Below are 25,619 nucleotides of genomic sequence, written 5' to 3'. Positions count from 1 at the left end.
TAAAAAACACAATTTGTCCCAGTAGTACTGGCCACCCTGTTTGAAGAGTTTTAGGAGATCCCTGAGCACATTGTTTCTGACTCTTAACCCCAACTCCAAAGTGATAGGGTTTCTATTGTTGATATCAAGATGGATTGTCATTCACAGTTAAGTCAATCATAAGGTGCTTATTTACCCTTTTTTTTTCCACCAATCAGCACAAAGAACTGTCAGAAAATAACTTTTTTTATTATTATTACCTTAAAATAATAGCACTGGAAGGACACGTGATTTAAACAATCAATGTTTGAAAACAGTGGCTTTAGGATTATTATCTGGCTGCCCCTCAACAATAACAAGTGATTCAATCGACATTCCTTAGCCAAAAACAAAAGGCAAAAAAAACCCAAACCATACCAAAACAAAACAAAAAAAACAACCCGAAAACAAAACAAAACAAAACAAAACAAACCAACCAAAAAAAAAAAAAACCCAAAACAAACCAAAACTGTACAAATATGTATTTTTTCCCTGAGGGATCAAGGTACACCCGCAAGTGCTCTATGTACATATTGCACTAGAGAGGAATGGAGAACATGTGCAAAAAAGCAACAATGAGAGAAGCTTACATCCTACTTAAACCTTTTCATTCAAGATTCCACTAGGTTGTTTTGCATTTTGGAATGTCGGAACACAAACAGCTATTCCTTAGTCTAAAACTAAAAACACGTATTTCTACTATGGCACATTCAATGAAATAAAAAGTTTCCCAAAGACAGATAGACAAATTCCATCAAGAAAATAATACAAAGTTTGTTTGTTTGTATTTTTTTTTTTAGAAAATTACATTACTTTCTTTCTTTGTTTCACATTACAAAATCTTTTTTTTTCTTTACACAAATCACATTTTATTGCAGGAATATTTCAAGTGCCATCAAATATTTATAGAAGGGTTAAAAAAATAGAAGTCTCTCTAAAGTGGTCCAGACAAGGCTTTGTATAGAATAAGTCATTTTTTCCCCCATCTTCTAGTTTTGATTTAAGTATTTTGAATACATTTTCTTTTCCATTGACACTTAGTAGCCTAGAAGCGGTCCGACACACGCACATCATACACACGAAAACCACACCCACACCTGCATACACACCCACCCACACATACTCCCTCCTCCCTGGCCCTCAGCCCACCCCCATACGCTCACAGAGATCCGGGTATCCACACTATAAAGAACAACCAAACTTAGAAGCAGTGCCATAAGTCAGATTTTCCTTAAATTAGGAAGGGTGAATTAGGATGCTGAAGACTTTTTTTTTTCTTAAATCCATAGCTTTAACGCAAATTAGGATGCTGAACACTTAAAAAAAAAAAATCCATAGCTTTAACACAATTTGCAAACTGTCCAAAAAAGCACTTTCATCTGCACTTTTGTTTTCATTGTGACCAAGGCCAGGTTCTCCAGAGTATAATGCAATCATTTGACACCATTGTAACCAAAGGTATTCGGGCTTTGTACGAAAGCCTTACGTACCTTATATGAAAAACTGTATACAAGACATAGCAGCTGGGATAACAATGATGTGATTCCAATCTTTCAAAGACTACTGGATATTTTAGTTTAGGAAACTTTAGTTTATAAGCACTCTTAAGAATAATTGTTCTGTATCACCAAGTATTTTGTGTCATCACACAGGTATTTCTATAGTAAGAAAGAAAATAAAATGCAAAGTTTTTCACATCCTTTTCTGAACTTCACTTTTTAAAACTGAATTTATTGTTTAACTTCAGATCCCAACTTTTATCCAAATAATAGTTGTTCCCTCTGTTCACCGAGCACACCTCTCCTGCTCTGTCCCTACACTGTCAATGTACTTTGCTCTTAAAATCCTCACCTTGCTTTTCTTTCAGAAAGATCTGGTAGCAGCATCATGTCAATGTATCTTGGTTTACTCTAAAAGCAATGTCACCATGGTGGGACTACTATTGAGATTAAGCTTTTTTTTTTTTTTTTGCATTTGGTACATGCAAAATCCCTTCTGGGAAAAGGAATTTCTTTTAAGCTCAACATTATGCTCTCTCTCACCCTTAGAGAAGTTCAATTAGCTCTTTTCATTTCACAAGTGGACACTGGAATTAGGTTTAGTTGCTCTTTAATGCACTAGCACCTGAGGCTGGTCATATTCAGAAAGCTTTGGTTAAAAAGAAGTTAATATACTTTAATCAAACCACCCCCAAATTTAGTGAATCAGAATGACAAAAAACAAAAAAACAAACCAAAAAAAACCACCCCAAAAAACAATACCATACCGTTTTCCCCCACAAGAGAAATAATAGGAAAAAAGATGGACAAATAAATAACTGAACTAAACGTGGTACTCTTTTCAGAGTATAAATACTATTGATCCTCACAGGAACTATGCTTATTTAAATTAAAATTTTGATTTAACCCTTCTTGCCCAAATATAAATACTATATGCTGATAGTTAACCTCTCTGTATAAACACTCACATAAAGTTTTATATACTTGTAAGAAATTTAAGTAAATATTACTTTCGTCTTCTATTTATGGTTAAACCCTTACTATATTTTTGAAAAAAAAATTTAAGATGTTATTTAGGCTTCATACACACTTTTGTGTGAATAATCCCTTCCTCTTCTCCAAATCCCTCAGGAAACAAGTCAGACAATCAGTGGAGTTAAAGCCAGAGTATCGGGCTCTGGGAAGCCCATGCTGTTATCCACGTGACATCAGGATTCAGGAGGGACCTGGGTGGTAGAGACACTTTCTCTGCTATAAAGGGCTGCCTGGACACTCCCACCTTTATGCTATGGGAAGATATTTCCTTTTCTGTACAAACGTGGTCTTTGAGGTCAGACCACAAGTTTGAATCCTACCCCCAGGGTGACTAAAATCATCTTCTAAATGCCTACATTTCCAAAGGGCACTTATTTTTCAAATATGCACACCTGTATATCAGACTGTTCATTTTCCCTTCCCCCCTGGGAATTATTAAAATAAAAAAACCCCCAAAACATGAAATTAAACAAGAACATTCAATATTTCTCACCTGAACACAAAAGCCAAACAATCTTCTAAATATTTAATAAAATAAATTACAGTCCACAGTTTTCTAGTGAAGATAAATACAAGAGTAAATGTTTGCAGCTTAACATCAACTTCACTTTGAATGCTTAAAATATTTCATATTTAAGTAAGAGAAACTGGTTCTGCATTGCATGCCTCTCTCGCCCCTCTATCCAGGGTCTGTGAGCTATGGAGAGCAATATTCTAGAATTATAGCATCTAGAGGCAGCTAGTCTAGAACTAGTTTACTCTGAGATATCCTCTTAGGGTTCCTAGATTATACCAAGAACATAATCATTCACAAAGTAAATGCTTCATGTCCTCACATGGGGAGTGTGTATTTGCTCCAGATATAATCTTTGGGTCCTTCTTATAATAAAAGCTGAATTCCAATAAATATTTGGGTTACTGATTTGTTCTCAAAGCATTAAGAGTTCCAAGTTGAGATGGACTCCATATAACTATAGAATTGTGTAAAATAAGCCTCCCCTCTCTCCCCTGCCTCCATGAGGTGGCATTTAAAAAAGCTTTTTTAAAAATAATGTGCGTGATGGTGTAAGTCCATAGCACCAATCGATCATTCAACTTTGTATGAAGCATAAACACATCTATCCTTAAACTTACCACGAAGCAAAGTATAATTTAGGTAGAGTTCTAATTCCGAATTCACGTGTAAAAAAAAAAAAAATAATAATCCACATCGTGATTTCTAGATATGACCAGCCAGTCTTTTAAAAGTAATTTGTAAACAGCAGCATAAATACCTCCTGACGTACCTTCCAAGCCTTCTCAGTTAAACTTGTGTTTCTGGTGCACATGCGACACGACAGTGAACACGCTAGCATTTAATTTAAAGAAAAAGGTGCAAAATGAAAGTGCCTTATCAATTCAACAGGAAAAGCTACACCAGTAACTACATTTTATATTAATTAAAACAATATATAAACAATATCTCTTTTAGCTATATATAGTCTTCATGCCCATTTACCCTGTAATATATTATAATGCTATTGTTGCTAGTGCTATGGACCCTTTTCATGCCATCCTGCTGACTGGCAATAATCGGTGGAAAAATAAAAACTTCCTTCATGAAACAAAGAGCAAGTTGTGCAAAATAATGCCGCAACCTCCGCTATGCACACCAGTCACCGATTATTGCTGGACTCTCTGTTGTTACCGACAGATTGGTGACTCTGCAGAAAGTCTGTGGGCAGTGAGCTACAAGAAAAGGAAATCCTCCGACTTTAGTACCCTCCTTCAGTTGTAAACAGAGGTCAATGATTGAGAAGTTGAGACAGAAAAAGGGTCCATATCTGTAGGCATAATGGAAATCATATGCATGAGAAAAACAAGTTCAACTTTTATTTGTTTTCATTGTTTCCCCTCCTTTGCCTGACCCCGATCACCAAAAGATGTGCAGTGTGTTGGCGCTCCAGGTCTGTGCAGGGCCATATAAAGTGTCTTGGTTAATTTGTTGTTGTTGTTGTTTTTCATGTTTGTACTTCAGACATTCTAGAAGTGCTTAGGTGATACATTTACCCATCGATTTGCATTGCTGGCTCAAATTCTGAAGTGAACAACTCCTTGTATAATGGAGGAAAATGAAGTCGCACAATGTCTGGGTATATTGCTTTAAATGCCATTAGCTTTTCTGTATGTCGTCCACATAAGGCTCTTAACGTAGACACCTTGCATATTAACTGCAAGTGGAAGAAAGGACATGTTGTGAGGAGAGAACAGACATGAGCATCACAAATCAGAGAACCTGGATGATCTTTACAATGTTGTTTATAACAGTGAAACTCACTTGAAGCGACTTACGTCTTCTTCAATAAGGAAGACTGGTAAAAACACATTTTAGGTACATTGTAGCGTATCAAGTATACATGAAATACAATTCTGAAGACAAATAATATAACAACCCGAAAAGATGTTCACGAGCAAGAGTGGCAGAGTTGAGATGAGAACCCAAGCCTCTCACCTCCTCCTCCTATTCCAACATGGTTTCTGCTCTACTGTCCTCAACCCTGCCCTCTGCCACTGTGGAGAAAGAAGACATCTGGTGACAGAGAAGAGGACAAGGAGGTAGTCAGGGGCAGGTGAGGTCACTGCAACTAGAGATGATGGCATCCCCCACGTATTTTAGGCAGGACTAGTACTAGCCAACTCCAGTGACAGCAAGTTTCTTCTGGGAAAGCCCTTTGCCTGTAACAAAGCAATTCTGGGTCTGAGCAAAAGGCCCTGAGTAAAATAAAAAAAAAAAAAAAAAAAAAAGAAGAGTCAGAAGGCCTGGACGGAAGTCCCAGCATCAGCCATTTACCAGCTGAAGATAGTAACAGCTTGAAACCACGTTTTTTTAAAAACTCTAAACCACCATACACACTATGTATCAGCTTGACCAGAATAATCCTCTCTAAGAAGCATGTTCCACGGATCGTGGATCTTGTCCACATGTTCGGTGCCCTCTATGATAAAAGAACCTGACGGTACCCTTGCCTTGGGGCAAAAAGTTGGAGAAGAAAGTACGAGTCTAGAGACCTCTTCTTCTATTTCCTATTCCTGCCTCAATCTCTCGTTGAACAGGTGCAAAATAAACACAAAACAGCAATTAACCCCCAACCTCCCCTCTCTGTATGAACTTAGCTATTGGTAGAAAAGAAGAGAAAGCAGGAAGAAAAACCCAAACCTCTCAAATCAGTCTTCTTGAACAATAAAACGCATAGAATAGTCTAAGAAAGAATTGGGCTGATTTTTTTTTTAAGACCAAATATATACCACTAAGCACTAGCACTGAAGAATATTAACGTATTTTAAATTGACATCCTAATTATATTTTTATTGCAAAAGGTAATAATTAGCAAAAATGAAGCCTTCTGCTTGGAATACAGGGTAGTAATGGGAAATTGATGAAGAAAATACAAGTCACTTTCTGTTGATTACGAATGAATGTAATGGAAATAGAACTAATATTAGACTATGTGATTACCCTGCTTGTTTTAGTCCTTTATAACTTCCTCCTTCTAAATTCAAAGATTCTTTCTCTAATTTATGTCAATGCAGAACATTAGCTCTGCTTTATGCCCAGCTTAGATGGAATAGGAGGAGGATTTCCAGAATGTATTAAAATGCTTAAAAAAAAAATTCTACCATTGCCCTATTATTGCAGGATGCTTCATAACCAACGATGGTAGAACGTAACCTGAATTTTGGCCCAATGGAATTTTTTGAAATGGAGACATTTCTTTCTTGTCAGTAGCCTACTGCTTATAGATACTTTTGGGGTCTGGTAAGATGACTTCCAAAGGTGGCTGGCAGCGAGATCTATGGCAAGGGATGATTCAGGCTATGGCAGCCAGACCATCTTTTACTCTTACCTTTGTTAGGATTCCATCTTCTCGGTGATTCTTCTGCAGGACATGTTGAAGAGCTAACTGAATTTTCTGTTGCAGTTTTTCAATCTTTACCTTCTCCTGCAGCCATGAGCGATCTACACATGAAAAATGATACTTCTTAGTATTTCTCCTCCATGGTCTCGGGACACCCCAATTCCTCCTGACTCTTGGACACAACTATACCACAGTGCTGAGTTAGAGAACAACAGGCCAGTTTTACTCCTTGTTCAAAATTTGCTCCTAAAACAATGGAAAACTGATCTATGATAGCTATAAAACTGAGTGGTAAAGCTTTCCATTTTTACTGGTACTTAAATGAAGGGAGAGTCCTCTCCTTCCAAAAGAATAGCCATTTAAATTGAAGGCCATATTCACACAAGGGCAAACGAAACCATCACAGATGCTCAAATCTTTCTAAAAATTTTTTTTAATGTTTACTTATTTTTGAGAGAGAGAGAGAGACACAGCACGAGCAGGGGAGGGGCAGAGAGAGAGGGAGACACAGAGTCTGAAGCAGGCTCCAGGCTCCGGGCCGTCAGCACAGAGCCTGACGTGGGGCTCAAACTCACAGACTATGAGATCATGACCTGAGCCAATGTCGGACACTCAACTGACAGCCACCCAGGTGCCCCGATGCTCAAATCTTTCTAATAATTACATTTCTGGATAAAATACTCATAGCAATTATGCTTGCCTTTCTGGTAAATAAGAAAACTGCCTTAGAATCCAAGGCAACTAAAATTGTCAAGAGAATTCCAAACAACTGAAGGGTTGTTAATGTGTAGTCTTTAGGTATAAGAATTCCAAACAGAAGATAGTAAATTTGCAAAGCAGATTATCCCCAAGAGGCACTACTAGTTGAAAACACAGATAAATTCAGATCAACTTGTGGGTGACATCCAAAAGAATCTTAAGAAAAAGTAGGATGCTTTAAAAACCATGTTATCTTGAAGATTTGTGTTAAGAAGGGCAGCCCTTCTCTCCCAGAGCATTTCTTGTGTTATCAGGAGGTTAATTATGGACTGGGTTTTATTCAATTCGCATTAAAAAAATTTTTTTTTAGTTCTTTCTTTAAATTTGATTTTAAAATATTTTTAATTTTTAAAAAATTTATATCCAAGTTAGTTAGCATATAGTACAATAATGATTTCAGGAGTAGAATCCAGTGGTTCATTCCCTACATATAATACCCGGTGCTCATCCCAAGGAGTGTCCTCCTTAATGCCTCTTGCCAATTTAGCCCTTCCCCCTACCCACAACCCCTCCAGCAACCCTATATGCTCTACATTTAAGAGTCTTTTATGTTTTGCCCCCCCCCCTTGGCTTTTTATATTATTTTTGCTTCCATTTAAAAAATTTTTTTAAAGTTTATTTAAATCCAAGTTAGTTAACATACAGTGTAATAATGATTTCAGGTCAATTCTCATTTCTTAAGATTTTCTCAGAATGGCACGAAGTCTTAAACACACATACATGTGCATGTGTGTGTGTGTGGGGGGTTGTTATTTGAAAAAAACTTAAGATTAGATTTAATAAGGGTGGCAACCTTTCTTTGTAGGCACCTCAATATTCTACAGCCATTAAAGGTTATGGACCTTGTAAGAATTCTTTACCTGACATTTCATTGTCATTTGGTTCTTACCTGCTGACATTAGTACAAATGCAGAAAATAATGCAATTTCATCTTCGGTCAGGTGCATAGAACATAAACTCTTTCCAAATTCAAATACAAAGCTAATAAAGTCTTCACAACCTGCCAAAGTTAAAGACAGTTTAGGATTTTGGTTATTATCCTAGGAGAAAAACATAGAGTAAGATGAAGAAGGATGTAGTAGTTCAAGATCCACGGGGACAGTAATAACATTTCTACAGTTTAACAGTTTGAAATCTCAAAAGAAAAATTTGTTTAGCCATCATCACTATCAACACCATCATCATCATCCAAAATAATGACAGTGGACTTTTGTTGCAAGGTTACTACGTCATTAAGCACCACTCTAAAAGGTATCTTACTGCTTTACAACAGCTCTGTGAGAGAGGTATTATGATTATTATCCCCATGTTAGAGGTGAGGAAACAGACTTAGAAGAATTATGCACTTTAGGTTATACAGGTAGGAAGTAACAGCCTGAAGTTCAAAGTCAGGCGGCCCGACTTCAGAACCCGTGATCTTTTTTTCTTTTAATTTTTTAAAAAGTTTTATTTATTTTTGAGAGAGAGTGAAAGAGAGACGGACTGCAAGCAGGAAGAGGGGCAGAGAGAGAGGGAGACACAGAATCTGAAGCAGGCTCCAGGCTCTGAGCTGTCAGAACAGAGTCCAATGTAGGGCTCAAACCCATGAACAGTGAGGTCATGACCTGAGCTGAAGTCAGACACTTAAGTGACTGAGCCACCCAGGCACCCCCAGAACCCACTATCTTAATCAGTAGACTCGAATGGGCACAATCTAACTGAAACATTACATTCACTGACTTTTTGTTTTGTATTGTATTTGATCTAAAGCACCCTTAAAAATGGTAACAAATGACATATTATGGTGGTAAAATCATTATAGCTATTATAGAATTGAAAACATAAAATGTGAAAGTCCCATAAAATAATAACCCATCCTCAAGAGATTGGTTAAGTTTGGTGTCTACTCTTTCAGTTTTGCATATTATGTATACATATTTAAATGGCAATGGGCCTTATAAAGTACATAGACCTTCTATCATTTAACCGTTTTTAAAATCATTTAACAACATTATCTTGGATAGCGTTTCATTCTTAATGATTACATCCCACTTTAAATTATAGAAATCTAAACTAATTAATTTTTATAGTACATGTCACAGTTTCACCTAGCAATACTTTGTTTCTATGATATCTGCATTTCATTCTTATTAATCGTTGTTATTGGAGAAGTACGGAAAGGGCAGACATTTAGCTATTTGCTTGATTTTATGTATCAAATCACATCCTCTCATTTACGTGAATAATGTATCCTTGGAAAATCTGGTTCTTAAAATCCAGAAGGGAACTGGAAAGTTAGACAATATAAATTTCTTCGATTTCCACCTAGATGAAATGAAACGCTAACCCTTTAAATGTAAGACAGACATGTGTGCATTTTCTGCAGTGACTATAAAGTAACAGAAGTATAAAATCCTTTCATTTTTGTTTCCAAATAACAGCCTCCATTCCATGCAAAAGCTCTTTGGCGGGGTTCCCACATTTTCCTACGGCCCCGGTTTAAAGACAGAGCAGCCAGGTTTCCTTACCCAAGGATTTGAAGACATCGGGGCTAGCATATTTCCCATCAAAGTACACGGTGTTGTTCTGAGAGTCGAAGGCACGGCACATTCTGATAAACACCACCTCTAGAGAACCTAAGCGAAGGCAGAAATGGTGTCGATTATTCTATCGTGGTGAAGACTCATCTAGCTTGAAGGCACGAACGTAGAGCCCCCTTTGCGATTCAGTGCAGCAGGGGCAGTATTTGGCAAACGGCTCCCTGTCACATCAGCTGTCTGTTTAAAGGGGCAAAGTTCACGAGTGGAATTAAAGATGTGTGCTGAAGCTAATGAAGGCCTGTATTCCTGAAGACAGATGGAGTTACAAATTACTTCTCTGGCATTCTTCTGTCTTGCAATACAGAGTCTCAGAGTTGCCGGGAAAACGTACTGATTCTTATTTATTAAAACAAACCAAAAAACCAGGGGCGTACCTCTGAGTGCCACAAATAACCTTCCTAACAACTTACTGTTCGCTCCCGAGAGTCTGGAGTGGGAGAAACGAAACACACAGGTGATGGTAAGATGGGGGAACGCAGGTGTCCTTCAAATTAATTGTTTCATTCAGAGGAGAAGCAAAATGGAGGCAGTGTTTCCCGCAGAGAGCTCAAAACCCTTTAACAAGGACTCAGTTTCTGCTAAGAGAAGCCCGAGCTATTATCGTTGGAGGAAAACTGTTCCCGACACCTTCCTTACCAAGCATTTCTTTAATAAGCGGGTGAAAGCAGGTTAGGAGGAGATCTCAAAATTCACTTGCAGAAAGCACATACCTGCTTTGAGAAGCACAATTTGATCATTTTGACACAGTTCCATAAATCCATCAATGCGTTTGGCAAACTCCACCACATACTGTATAGCCTCCGTGATTTTGATGGCACACAATTGCCACATCACCTCCCGCTGCTGTTGAGAAGCGAAGCACATTGACATACACGGTCACCCACATCCTTGACACACTCGTTTTAACTGTTCGTATTTTGTAAAATCCTTCTTTGGAAACGGATTAAAAAAAGCTAGAGGGGGGCGCCTGGGTGGCTCAGTCGGTTAAGCGTCCGACTTCAGCTCAGGTCATGATCTCGCGGTCCGTGAGTTCAAGCCCCCCGTCGGGCTCTGTGCTGACAGCTCAGAGCCTGGAGCCTGTTTCGGATTCTGTGTCTCCCTCTCTCTGACCCTCCCCAGTTCATGCTCTGTCTCTCTCTGTCTCAAAAATAAATAAACGTTAAAAAAAAAAAAATTAAAAAAAAAAAAAGCTAGAGGATTAAAAATGAACGTCTGGGTTCTAACGACTGCTTCCAAGCCCCTCTCGTCTCCTCCAGTTCCTCTTTTACCATCTTGGTGGCAAAGGGACGGGAGGAAGGTGTTATGAGCAGGTGAAAACACGAGGCAGGAAAGCAACACATGCCACTGCTTTACCCTTGGGCCTCGGAGAGAAGCAAAGTAGGATCTTCTTTTTTTTATTATTATTTTGTAAGTTTATTTATTTATTTTGAGAGAGACAGAGCACAAGCAGGGGAGGGGCAGAGAAAGGGAGACAGAATCCCAAGCAGGCTCTGCACCATCAGTGCAGAGCCCAATGCAGGGCTTGAACTCACAAACCGTGAGATCATGACCTGAGCCGAAATCAAGAGACAGACACTTAACCGACTGAGCCACCCAGGTGCCCCAGTAGGATCTTCTTCTGAGCAATCATTTTACCTTGGGGAAGTTAACACCACTTTACTGGGGGAAGGGAAGGAAAAGGGGAGTTAATTACATTTACTGTGCACCTGCTTTGAGCTAGATGCTTTATGACACCTTTGTCTTGTTTCATTTCCCCACGAACATTTTTCCGTTTCCCATAAATGGACATGAATGCTCACAGAGGTTTCATAGCTGGAGGTGTTGGAGCTGGGATTCAAATCCCAGCATCTCTGACTCTGAATCCCATTTCATAAGCCTTGCTGTTTCTTACTGCTTTCTGGTTTCCCTTTGTAACACTGGTTGGCCGCTATCTCAAAGGCAAACAAACTGATGTGTTGCCGTTCTTCAACCTTTCCTGTTTACCTGCTTTTACATACCCACTCTTTAGTTACAGGGTATCTATACCCTGGATCTGTTACACTGCTCATGTGTTCCCCCCACCTTAGTTTAAGACTGTTTCCACCAATATGATGGGGGTGAAGGAAACACTGCATTAGAAACCAGGAGTCAGGGTCTAGTCCTGATATTCTCAATCCCCCACCATATGCCAAGGGTTGTTAGTTTCCTCATTTGTAAAATGCAGGGGAGGATTAGCCTGGATAATCTCTATCATCATTCCTAGCCCTACCTTTCTATAATTATTAGGAAAAACCACAGCATTTCCCTTTCCCACGCCAGAATGGATAACTGAAACTTCCCTTTCTCCAGCCCTGCCCTTCCATTCTGGGGGCTTGTTGATCAGAGTGTGTAAAGAAAAAGGCTAGAAGCAGTGCTGTCAGCCTCACGTTGCTAGGTTCACTGGAGTTATGGCAATAGCTTCCAAACCTTGTTTTGTACACACTCTCTAGTGCTCTGGAAACACGAGGCTGAGATTATTTTCTATCAGCTTCCAGAGCTTGAAATCTTCCACTGTGATATCAGGACAAATCTCAATTCATTTGGGCTTTTGGACACTGCTTCCTCCAGCTCCCATGGACATATGATAGGAGATATGTGTCAAGTCATAGCACAACAAAATCGGTTTGTTATTGCAGAAATTTCACACACTGGCATCTCAGTAAGACAAAGCCCCAAGTAGATCATCATCTCTAGGAGAAAGATTAAAAAAATTTTTTTTAAATGTTTATTTATTTTTGAGAGTGAGAGAGAGACAGAGTGTGAGAGAGGGAGGGGCGGGGAGAGAGGGAGACACAGAATCCAAAGCTGAGCTGGCAGCACAGAGCCTGACGCAGGGCTCGAACTCAGGGATGGTGAGATCATGACTTGAGCCGAAGTCGGATGCTTAACCGACTGAGACACCCAGGCGCCCCTCTAGGAGACAGATTTTTAAACAGACATCTGATATCTGATGAAATACATTCATTGTCTAGTCTGTTTGTGTTCTTGATCAGATCTCCAGCATAAACACCCTTCCCACCGTTGCCTCAATCCTGGGTAAAATTCTTCAGAGTATACCTTGTTTTGGTAGCTCTCTATCTCCTCCTGCAGAAAAGTCTGCCACGTTATCTGCTGGAGCTCTTCTCTCAAGTATTGGCAAGTTTCCAGATGTGATTTAGATATATTCTGTGCAAGGTGTTCTAAGGAGAAAACAGATCACAAACATGAAAAGCCAAGTTCTTCTTTGGATAAGCAGGGTTTTCTGTACTTATGTGGTTTAAAAAGTAATACGTACAAAGCAACATGTTGAACCAGTTTTCATTATCTTTACATATTTAAATGAGCAATTTGGAACTATTCTGTATTTTCGAGCATGAAGATGAAGGACAGGCAAAGCCAATATGTAGCAATAAGTCTTGGGGACTTCAAAGACCCTCCCGACCTTGACCTTCTTCTGCGGCCTTACACTGTTTGGGAGTGAACAATTATTGACCCGGACAAGAGTAGGAAATGACTGACACAGCCTCTTCTTGGCATTTTTATGAAGACACATCTGCTGTATACATTGACCTCGGGAGGATTTCTCTTGAAAAATTGGGAAATGGGATGTTTGTGTGAAAACAACGATTTCTTTCTTTTATTTTTCCAGCAACTAGCACAACAAGCATTACCGAGGGCCACTATGCCGTTACACATAACGTGGTGGTTAAGAGATGGACTCTGGCACCAGACTGCCTGCGTTTGAAACTCAGCTCTTGCATTCACTAGCTGTATGACCTTGGGTAAGTTACTCAATGTCTTTGTGCTTCGGTCTTCTCATTTGCAAAAACAGTACCTATTTCAAAGAGCTTGTAAGAATTAAATGAGTTGAGCACTTAAAACAGAGAGGGCCACCTACTATGGTGCTACATAAACATTTGTTCTTATTATACTGGAATATAGGCAGTCTGAAGATATTAAAAGAAATATATGCCAGAGAAATTTCTCTAGGAACTTATAATCTGGTGAACATGTATGCACACGCTAAAAGGACAAGTCAAGACATTAGGCAATTCAGCATCAAGTTGAATTATATCAGAAGAGACAAAAAGATCACAAGCACTGTCATGGACGGGAAACGTGAGGGGAATTAGAGAATGGTTCTTGGCAGGAGAGGAGCATGTGACGTGGACCCTGAAGGATGAGGAGGGAGGATTTGGCAGGCAGAGGTCAGTGGTGCGAAGAGGTGGGCCGGTTTCGCATTCAAGGGAATGACAGATGAAGGAACAAATGATGGCATGTGCAGGGGACAGGCAGATGGGCTAAAGTGATAGTATCAAAACAGAAACACGAGTATGTAAGAGTCCAAATTCTGGAGAAGCTTGAATATTAGGAATGTGGGGTTGGACCTGCTTCACAGAAGGAGTCCGCAGAATTCTCAAGGTGGAGCAGACACACTGAGCACTGTATCTGGGGAAACAGAACAAGCAGTTTTGTGACTGGTGGATTGGAGCACAGGCTGGAGGCCGGGGCGTCATCAGAAGGCTGCTGCAGTCCACAGTGAGGGACTAAGAGCGTGCAGTAGGTTGGTAATAAATGTTATGGAAGAGAAGGACGATGAAAGTATTTTAAAAGAACAGACAAGATTCCATGAATATGAAACCATACCCAAAAGCGATCCCCTTCCACGGTCTTGATTATGTAACAGGAAAGCCCTTTAAAAAAATGGTGCTGAGTGAAACCTTGGCAATCCCAGTAAGAGTGTCTGTTTGGAAATTTGTTACTGCTTTCATTAGACAGAATCAGACTTGTTTGTGTGAAAACAGAGTGGGTTCACCTAAGTGAAGCTTGAAACCAGAATCTCCTTAGAGACTGAAACACAATAAATCTTAACAGTTGTATTTGGCAACCACACAGACACAAACACAACATAAATGAATATCATGAAAACAAAACAAACAAAGAAAAAAACTGAAGTGAAGAGACAGAGAGACACTGACCAAAAGAGGGAGAAGCCGATAAATGATGTGTCATAGAATCAGTGAAGCTTATGGAGAGAAGAGGGGAGTAAAGACAAAAACAATGAGGAGCCAGAAACAAGAAAATAATTGTGCAAATAGTCCAATGATTTTTGCAGATATGAAAAAAAATAAAGTGTTTGCAGGGAAGCCAGAAGACCCTATGAGGTAAATAACGGGAAGAGACTCAAAGTATTCCCTTGCAGATCATGCTTCTTTTCCAGTTAATATGGTCAGCATCTTGTTTCACTTCATCCCCAAAATTGTTCCCACCCCTCCCTGCCTATCTGAGCTGACAAGGAATGGCGTAATGTACACATCGAGCCAGTAGAGGGCAGTGCCTGCATTCTCACCAACTGCCTTTGCTTACAATTCACAGTTGATTTGGCAAGTGTAAGATTTCAGACACTACTATTTTTAAATCTCCATTTCAGCAAAGGACAATATGGTCAGACTGAGTAAAAGTTAAGTTAGTGTGGTCTCTTAGAGAAACACTCTGGAAGGGTTAGGAGACCTGGTTTCTGGTGTGAGTTCAGCAGACAACCCACTTCGTGATGGGCAAATCCGTTCACCTTCTCAACCACAATGGTTTCCTCAACACAGCTAAGGTCTAGGTACTTCAGACAGAAAATCCTGACTTCTCAGTCACAGATTTTCATAGCGGGAAGGAACTCTGGACATTGCCTGGTCCACCTTCTCCTCAGTTTATAGATAATGACACCATTAGTAAGGATAACAGTTAATGTTTATATAGCTCTATGTGCTAGACCCATATATATAGACACATATATTCTGAATATACACATTTTCTTAATCTTCATAACAACCCTAGGAAGCAGGTGCTAGTATTATTGCCCTCTTACTGATGATGAAATCAAAAGTGAAGTGGCTTTTCCAAGGCATCACAGCTGGCAAGTGGCGAGCGATTCAAACACACACAATCTGGCACCAGAGTCTGTGCTCTTAATCTTTCTATTCTGCAGGCAGGGAAACTGCAGCTTGCAGAGGTTATAGGACTTAAAATGGGTTGTACAACCTACAGCAAAGCTAGGACCATAAACCATATGAGGCTTTAGTTATCAATTATAGTGACACGTGCAGCTAGCTTTTTTTTTTTTTTTTTTTAAATGAACGTAGGTTGTTTATCTGCAATGTATAATTCAGGTACTAACTGTACATCAAGGGCGAAATTTCCTAGCCAGGAATGCAGATGTATTTCCACTGAAAGTCATGGATTGTAGATACTATTGTTGAAAGATAGAACTGAGGTTAAGATATGTCAATTTACAATTTATTCTCCAACTGTAGAGTTGGTTTCGTCTGTTTAAAATCTGATGACAAAATTTCGCCTACAATCAAGTCAGGAATGTTAGTTAAGATAGTAAGACAGGAATCACTATATTGTACAGCTGAAACAAATATAACGTTGTATGTTAACTATACTGGAATGAAAAAAAAAGACAGCAGGACTTAAGGCCCCAGAGGAATTATCAGGGAACCCCAGGTAGCTATGAAGAAGGAGCTGCAAAGTCTTTGGCCACTTCTATGCTACCCTTAGCTCCTCAAACTATTTTGTACATGTAAATGGGGAAGAAAATTATAACCCAATTATATTCTTTTCAGACAAATTCTTGTTTAGTTTTAGGTTTGGGACTAACCCTAGTGATAAGCTAATTTGAGTCATTCTGGAAAGGGCCACAGTACATGTGAAAAAGCCCTAATTTAGGAGAGCATGGAGAACATAAGAGGCTACAGGGCTCCCAGACGGCAGAGGGAGGTGACAACTGTGGAAGAGGACATGGACGTGTGGGGTCAGGGAGAAACGGCTTGGCCATTTGTGGCCCCACTTAGGTATTAGTGCACATTTAGCCCCAGGGCCATATTTAAGGGCAATGCTTTGGCTAAGCCCTATGGATTTATTCCAGAGTTGACTATTTGACAAGCAAACAGGCCAGATTCAAATGTATTTATGATAAGGTGGGAGCACACCGAAAGTGAGCCAGGTCAGTTTTCATGATATCATGTCAGCTTTCAATCAAATGCGTATTCATTTCTGAAAATTTCACTTTCATTACAGTCCTGCTTAAGTCTCGGCCAGCCAAGATTTCACGACAAAAACGGAAGGTTTTTGTTCTAGTTCAAGAAAAAAATATCAAACCTACCTCTGCTCAGCTTGGCTTCTAGTTCAGAGGTTCCTCTGTTAATCAAAAGAGCTGTGATACACCTTTAATGCTGTTCAGTGGTTAAAGACCGAGCTTAAAATGTCCCTGCTCTTGAGGATTTAAATTTAGACCCATAAAGAGGTGCTTGTGTAAAAACCGTAAAGAACATTCAATTTGTTCTATTTGGAGAAAGATTTTACTGGAAATATAAATTTCACTTAAAATGTTTTATGGGGTACAGAGGTGGAGAAACCATCTAAAGAACACAACCGTTATTTCTGTGAACTAAGAATGTCTGTGCTCAAGTCAGAACCTGCTGGTTCTTTTCCATCTGAAGTCTCCATTCTCTCCTCGTGTTAACTTAGTCACCTCCACAGCAACTAATTGAAATATCCCAAAGGACTGCAACCTTGTGTGAAGAATCGCAGGGAGGAGCACATCAAATTCTAGAACTGCAAAGTTTCTAATCAAAGTTTCTCTAATAACAGTGTTGTACCTAAAAATCGATCACATATTATAACGAGGGTTGTTAACACAACTTCCTTGAAATGGCAAGTCTTCCACTGTCTGTGTTATCAATATGGCTAGGTCACATTTCCCAAAAAGCAACAACGTCTCACAGGAATTAGGAAACGACAAATTTTGTTTTGTTTTGCATGGTGAGTCTTCTTCTATGAAATATACCAGTGTTGTCACCAATATCATCACCAAACCATTTTGGCAAATAAAACGCCAATTTCCCTTTAACATTTATGGAATACACCAGGGTTGCAAAACCTAGATGCCAACAGGAGCTGGGCAGTGATATAAAATGGGAAAACACGCAAAGGTGTTAGGGCCTATCTGGGGCCAGCTGCTTATTGTCATTCAGCGATACTGGTCCAGTGTAATCAGATCATTTTTTTCCTCTCACAAGAAGCTGAAAATGTGAACTTCTAGGCAGAATTGTCTAGGTTTAAAATTTTAGCAACCGATTCACAAATCTTACAACTCTGCATGTGTATGGACCGGGTTCAGGGTCAAAAAAACATGCGTATGGACCAGGTTCAGGGTGTGGGCTGCCATTTTTATGACTCCAGGTATAAAGAAATACCTGGAATAGAACTAAAGAAAATAATGAACAAAATTAATGGGGCTGTTTCCTGAGTTTATAGCCTCTGTGGAATTTAAAGACCGCTTTAAATCTCTGAACCGAGATGCTGTTCCCTCTCTGATACTGACAGGTCAGTGCGTTTCTTTGATATGCGATGGGAAATAGGGCATAGTCAAAAGCAAAGGGGCAGCGTGAAAATCTGAAGTGGCCCATATGGTAAAGGCGAATTTCTCTTTTAGTGCCATTTAAGTACCATAACTTATTACGGGAAAGTCCAACATATCCCATTTATCTGGAAGGGAATGAATAATACATCACAACGGAAACATGGAGGCCATTACCTAGTTCCGCCATGGACACAGTTGGGGAAGTCTCTCCATTGGTGAAAGAACAGTAGGGAAAGAAGCCTGATGCTGGTGTGTAGTCACATATTGGTTCTGGCTTGATTCCGTTGATATCAAGACCTGACTGGTCTGGGGAAGGCTGTATGTCCAGGTAGAAGCTGCTGACAGCAGAGTCTGCCTTGCTCCCCTCAGGGGTGTGCCCGTCAATGTAGTTGCTGAGGTCCTCGTGAAGCTCTGTCAGCCCGTTGGCCGAGATGTTGTAGGTTGGAGTCAGCGGCTCAGCCTCTCCGGGCTGCTGTTGGTGGTCTCGCTGCTGCTGCTGCATCCGGTGTTTCTGTACTTCTGCGTACAAGCTGTCTCTCTGCTTTTTGGACATTCGGCCAAATTTTACAGCTGGAAGAAAAAAGCCAAACCGCACCATATACAATATGTTCTTCTTTATTATTCTCTCCAGCATGCTTCAGGGGTTCCTTTTAAGTCTCAGACAATCTCAATCAAAAACCACATAACCACAGAATGAGGACATGATCCAGGGGTGAAAGCAGTCCCACCCCACACAAGCTTGCCGGCTCCACATCCCAGAGGAGCAAAGTTTCAGAAACAGACCTAGGACTGGCGGAAGGGCAATGACCACGTATGTTTTCCTGCTGTCACATAACCCTACGCCCAGTGGGAATCACTGACAGGTGACTTAATGGGCTTGTTCATTCTCCACCCATGCAGCCTGCCTAGACCACCTCTTTCTCTTCCCAGGGTTCAGACCAGTGTACAGGGATGCAGACTCATAGAGGTACAACGAGGCACAAGCAGCCAAACTTCAACTTTCATTCATTTCACGCATTCATTCATTTGCTCCTTCCCAATCCAATGGCCCGACACTGGGGCTTTGCTGAGAGACCTAAACAGACTGGATGAGGCCTTTGCAATTCCCTGAATTATATCTCTGAGTCTATGTGACCTAAGAAGCCCCCCTCATCCTTCTGGGTCATGGTGACCCTTGTGAAACCCTTGGGCCCACCTTTAAGTGACTTTCTGCTGTTTAGCCTCCAGTAGAAAGAGTACTGGAATTTTGGGAAGGGCAAACAATGCGTAAGATCCCTGTTGGGAAAATTTGTGCTTGCAAATTTCTCCTTGCCATGTGTCCCCATATTTAAAAAAAGTTTTTATGTTCATTTATTTTTGAGAGACAGAGAGACAGAGTCAGAGTGTGAGCAGGGGAGGGGCAGAGAGAGAGGGAGACACAGAATCTGAAGCAGGCTCCGGGCTCCAAGCTGCCAGCACAGAGCCCGAAGTGGGGCTCAAACTTGTGAACTCTGAGATCGTGACCTGAGACCAACTGAGCCACCTAGGCACCAATGTGTCCCCATATTTAAAGTAGAACAATGCGTGTAGTAACTATCCAGTTCATTCAGAATCCCAAATGATCTCTCTTAAAACACCAGATAATTGATAAAAGGAACCCTACGATTTCCTGGTCTGAACTCTCCCAGTAACCCATTTATTTGTCAGCCTGATTCTTTTTTTTTTTTTAAATATAATTTATTGTCAACTTGGCTAACATACAGTGTATACACTGTGCCCTTGGTTTTGGCAGTAGATTCCCATGATTCACTGCTTACATACAACACCTCGTACTCATCCCAACACGTGCCCTCCTCAAGGCCCATCATCCATTTTCCACTCCCCTCTCGTCTTTCCCCCCATTGACCCTCAGTTTGTTCTCTGTATTTAAGAGTCTCTAATGGTTTGCCCCCCTCTCTGTTTGAAACTATCTTTTTCCCTTTCCATTCCCCCATGGTCTTCTGTTAAGTTTCTCAAATTCCACATATGAGTGGAAACATATGATATTTGTCTTTTCTATGACGAACTTATTTCACTTAGCATCATACCCTCCAGTTCCATCCACGGTGCTCCACATGGCAGGATTTTATTCTTTCTCATTGCCAAGTAGTATTCCATTGTATATATAAACCACATCTTCTTTATCCATTGTCAGTCTGATTCTGTGTATGCAGATAAATCCTCTGCTGGAGGGACTAAGATCTACTAATTGATTATGGTTACATTAATACCCGATTAGGTGGATGAATGCACCCATTTGACTATCATTATAATACTAGGAGTTTCGGGGCAGGAGACAAAATAGATGGAAGTGAAATTGGGATCCAGGGCCACCACCCAGACCAGCTGGGAGATTCATTTTCTGCCAAGGAAGACATGCTGTTCCTTTTCACATAGGAAACAAGGGAGTGGGATCCCGGTCAATTTCCAGTTTCCACGACTCAGGTAACAAACTTGGGTGGGGCTGGTTAGGCAGCGATCAAGCTGTTCTGAGCTCTAGGTTTCAGGCCTGTCATTGTATAAGCCCCAACATAATAGAATACCCAGTGGGACGGATAACCACAGGTATGCACACAACCTGTGATCTTAGCCAACAAGTTCACAAGAGAAATGCCTAACTTTGTCGGTTTAGTGCCATCGGAAGATGAGATCTGCAGAGCTGCCAATCACAGGAATTTCTGAGAACATAAATTCTGTGACTTGCATCTTTTCATGCCCCAAACTTTCTATTTTTTGTTCCCACACATTTTTGTTCCTACACAGGTGCCATCCTGTGCACCACTACTGAAGGACATCACAACTTGTGCCTGGGCAGGCCTATGGGCCCCAAGAACATCTAATTAGGGGGAAAGACAGGCTTTCAGCATGCCTGCCCAGCGTTCTGAAATATTTTCCACACGCTGAAATTCCACTGAAAGAGATGTTTCCTTCAAGGGATCTCTTAAGAGAGCCAGCCAGCCTGTATACTCATAAAAGTATCCATTATACTTTCTGCCCAGTTTCCCCGTTTAAGAATAACTGTCTTGAAATCTGGGGTTGATTACTCCACGTACATAAGACAGTTTTACAGAAAGATCTTGAAATGTTTTACAATTGAATGATGGCCTCTATTTTTTAACATACTTTCTTTTAAGGAAAAAAATTTTTTTGTCATTGAGCCATGCTTTGTACTATTTTCACGCATTCTCTAGGTACAAATATATGACTTTTTCTTTTGTTTTGAGATATATTTTGATTTGCTGTTTGATTTCTTATTTGGCCCACTGCTTGTGCAGTAGTGTGGTGTTTAATATTTATATATTAAATACTGAATATTTACATAGTAGATTCTCCGGCTTTGTTTTATTATTGATCTTTAGTTTTGTACCATTGTGGTCGGAAAATATACTTGGTATGATTTCAGTCTTCTTAAATTTATAATATTTGTTATGTCTCTTTTTATGTGACTTATCCAGGGGATTCTTGAAAAAACTTAAAGAAAATGTGTATTCTATTTTTCATGGATGGAATGTTTTACATTTATCTCTTAGAACCATGTATCCTAAAGTATGCTTTTAGTAAAAAATGCTCTGGTTGAAAAAAGAAATAATAACTTTAACTGGAGGTACTCTTAAAGCCTATTGGAGGGTAGGAGGGAAGACGGACAGGTTAAATAGACAATGAGTATTTAGGAGTGCACTTGTCATGATGAACACGAGGTGTTGTATGGAAATGTTGAATCACTATATTGTACACCTGAAACTAACCTAGCACTGGATGTTAACTACACTGGAATTAAAAAAAAGTAATAAAAAAATTTTAAACTCAAATATATGACTTTGGTATGTGATTCAAAACACCCAGTTAACATAAAAGCTAATTCATTCCAACTGCCAATAAGCTTACTAGTGTCAAGCACGTGATGATTAGCTCTGGCTTATATTTCTTACTGGGGAAAGTGCCTATAAGAGCTATATTTATTTAGGTCCTCAGATGACATTTACCCTCAATCAATTCATCAACCTGTAATGCCTTAAATGTAAAAAATCTGAAGGTGTTCTGACCACACCTGCTTCTCTTCCATGCCGCTCCCACCCCCAGTTGACTCCAATGGATTACAGAGGGGGAAGTAACTCTTGTGGAACTCAAAAAGCCACCGGAGAAGGTGGGGTGGTGTAGGGGAGGGGGAGGGACAGAGGGGACATCTTTTGGCAGATCTGGGTCCAGGTCTCAGAAGGCACTTTCACAAGCCCATGCCACTCTACAACTCAAATTATGAGGGCTCACCATCTCGAGACATCCCTACGGCAAGGCATTTCTGCAATCGACAGTGTTGGCAGCGGTTTCTACTGGTTCGATCAATCAAACAGTTCTTCTGACGAGGACAGGAGTAGGTGGCATTGCTTTGCTGACTTCTCCTGAAAAAGCCCTGTGATTCAGTTATAAAATATAAAACAGGTTAGTGTCAGTTTGAGCCGTATGATACTAAAGGCAGTATACTAAGCGCTGAGCAGCATTAATGTTTAATGGAGAATTAAAGTTGTAGCAGAATGATCCAGAAGACCATTAATGAAATTAAAGTCACTTCTTTTGCTTGGGTAAAACTGATCCCCAGAGCTTAATCCTCCGTCCCTTACACATGCGAAACTTTCTTTAACTCCAACAGATGGTTGCCTATTTGAAAGGCATAGGATTAGACACTGTTCTCAGCTTCTGACAAACAAACCATGTGCTTGATGGATCCGTACAAAGTCACTTATCTTTAACCTTTATCTCCAAAATATTTTTAGTGGAATAAACACAAAACACTTCTCTGGGATGTCCAGAGATATGGAAAATGTTGCCTCAGTGTAACTCATGGTGGCTGTAATTCTGCTACCGTGGGTAATCTCTACTAGCCCACTTAACTCCACCACACCAGGCATCTTGCATTTCCTAAGACAGAAGCTACTGCCTCAAGAACTTAAATGACATTTGGATGGATGACCTTGGTAGATCAATCAGAATGGGAATACTCCTCAACCTCTGACAGTTTGGAAATACCACGTGTTCAGGGTTATCGCCTTAATTTAGCAAATCCAATCTGATGTTCATCAAGCTCCACTTATTTGTTAAGCACCATTTTCGGAAATGAGAGGGTATTCAAAGATGCCAAAGGAAGTACTGATCTCAAGGATTTCATTCATTCATTCATTCATTCATTCATTTTTGCTAATTTTTTTAGCTGGATCCTCACTATGTCATTAATTTTCAGTGTTTATCATTTTCCTAAAGCTGCACATTTTCCTTTTTGTTATGTTTTATTTTTTTTAATTTTTAATTTTTTTTAACGTTTATTTATTTTTGAGACAGAGAGAGACAGAGCATGAATGGGGGAGGGGCAGAGAGAGAGGGAGACACAGAATCCGAAGCAGGCTCCAGGCTCTGAGCCATCAGCCCAGAGCCCGACGAGGGGCTCGAACTCACGGACCGTGAGATCGTTACCTGAGCTGAAGTCGGATGCTTAACCGACTGAGCCACCCAGGCGCCCCTTTGTTATGTTTTAGAAGCAACCCACAAGTTTTGCTATGTAGCATTTTTATTACCATTCACTTGAAAACATGCTCTAATTTTCCAATAGATTTCTTCTTTAATATAATATTTAGAAGCATATTTCTTGATTTCTAAACATATGGGGCCGTTGGTTGTCTTTTTCTTGTTGACTTATCTCTTAGTGGTTTCACAAGTTAGGGAGGTAGTGAAGAAAAGGAAGGTAACCAGAGTCATTTCTATGATGTAGAGCCATGAAGGGTACAAAAGAGATTATCCTCAAATCCTTAATGTTAAAGATACATGACCTCAATAAAGGGGACACAAGTGAAGAGGGGAGAGGTAAAATCCCGAAAAACTGACAGAGTAGTGGACAAACTGACAAATGTACTATCCCATCAAAAGATTTTTCTGGAGGTCAATTTGGCAGTTGTATCAAAATCCTTAAAAACACGTCTATTTGTTAAATTAGTAATTATCTTTTAGCGAATATATTTAAAAAAATTTTTTTAACGTTTTATTTATTTTTGAGACAGGGAGAGACAGAGCATAACAGAGGAGGATCAGAGAGAGGGAGACACAGAATCTGAAACAGGCTCCAGGTTCTGAGCTGTCAGCACAGAGCCCGACGCGGGGCTCGAGCTCACGGACTGCGAGATCATGACCTGAGCCGAAGTCGGCCGCTTAACCGACTGAGCCACCCAGGCGCCCCAGTAATTATCTTTTAGCGAATATACTTTAAAGGAATATTAAGAATGGTACAAAGACTTATCTACAAGGATGTTTATCATACACAGTATCTGTTCTATCAAAATAATTTAGAAAGATGCTAAATATCTTACATTAGTGAATTGGAAAATAACTGGATATCCATACATTCAAAAACCATTAAAAATGGAATTTCAGAGACACAAATACTGACTCGAAAAGATGATAAAAATAAACATCTTTCTGTTTATCTGCACTTTCTGAATTTTGTACAATATGTAGGTGGAAATGTATATGAACTACTTGGGAAGTGCAATCTAGTACATGTGCTTTCTTTTGTGACAGGTGGGTGACTATGGATTAAGTCAATAGGTATGATGGATATGACCTTAGTTCCCCCCTCTTCGTTTTGGAAGTCAACCTGGGATGGGAGGGGAAAGGGCACTGACCTGTCACCTGCCCTTGGCTCTCTGCCAAACCACTCACTAACCTAAACATGGGCAAGGCTGGGGATCCCGGGTCTCAGACTGTCTGTCTGATATGCTTTAAATCTCCCTTATTTTGAGTCTGGCCTCTTCTGTGAAGCAATCTCTCTTTTCTCAAAAAAAGCTGTGGGCTTTTTCATTTGGTGTGTGTGTGTGTGTGTGTGTGTGTGTGTGTGTGTTTTCTTCTGTGAAAAGGAAGTGAGAAGTAAAGCTTTCTTTGGGACTTAATGGAGAGAATTCAGGAAAATATAAATGGTAACAGAGGCAGATAAGCCTTAGAAAGAGATACCAAGAGGTCACCTGGCTAGGTATTCAATTTGTCTGAGATGCATAATCTCTGTCAAAGCTGAAAGGTGTCTATTTCTTTCTTGAGACTACTACCGCTCAGACCAACCCACGTTTGCTGTCACCACAGGTGCCTAGGATCAGGAATCACTTGCTTTTCCTGTAGTCGAAGCTGGATTTTGTTGCTTCACAGTTAACCCGCTCCATTTTGTTCCACGACCATCGAATATGGAGAAATGTCTGAGTGATCTCCTTTTTATGTGAATGGAAGCAGTCCTTGTGGATGGCCACCCTACCTCCCAATGCCGTGCCTGTAAACCAAATCACAGCATCTGTCACCTTTCTCTTCCACCTGAAGTATTTCTTCTCAGAATTCTCTCAGGTTTCTCCACTTTCTTCAAAAAAATGAAATT

The 25,619-nt window shown here is 40.1% G+C and overlaps 1 protein-coding gene across 3 annotated transcripts in view; it reads right to left on the bottom strand.

The window, feature by feature from the left end:
• Positions 1-823: 823 nt before the first annotated feature.
• Positions 824-25,619, bottom strand: part of RORA (RAR related orphan receptor A) — a 712,209-nt gene continuing 687,413 nt past the window's right edge. For all 3 annotated transcript variants that reach the window (XM_042988728.1, XM_042988729.1, XM_042988730.1), the window contains 8 exons: positions 22,487-22,628; positions 18,377-18,772; positions 12,862-12,983; positions 10,497-10,629; positions 9,715-9,822; positions 8,097-8,207; positions 6,437-6,549; positions 824-4,762 (listed from right to left, as the gene is read on the bottom strand). In XM_042988728.1, the coding sequence (XP_042844662.1) occupies positions 4,598-4,762; positions 6,437-6,549; positions 8,097-8,207; positions 9,715-9,822; positions 10,497-10,629; positions 12,862-12,983; positions 18,377-18,772; positions 22,487-22,628 (1,290 nt within the window). In that variant the 3' untranslated portion in view covers positions 824-4,597. The remainder of the gene's footprint in view (positions 4,763-6,436; positions 6,550-8,096; positions 8,208-9,714; positions 9,823-10,496; positions 10,630-12,861; positions 12,984-18,376; positions 18,773-22,486; positions 22,629-25,619) is intronic.

Source organism: Panthera tigris, chromosome B3 (genome assembly GCF_018350195.1).
Source record: "Panthera tigris isolate Pti1 chromosome B3, P.tigris_Pti1_mat1.1, whole genome shotgun sequence".
Classification (NCBI taxonomy): domain Eukaryota; kingdom Metazoa; phylum Chordata; class Mammalia; order Carnivora; family Felidae; genus Panthera; species Panthera tigris.
This window is presented reverse-complemented; position numbering and strand designations above follow the sequence as displayed.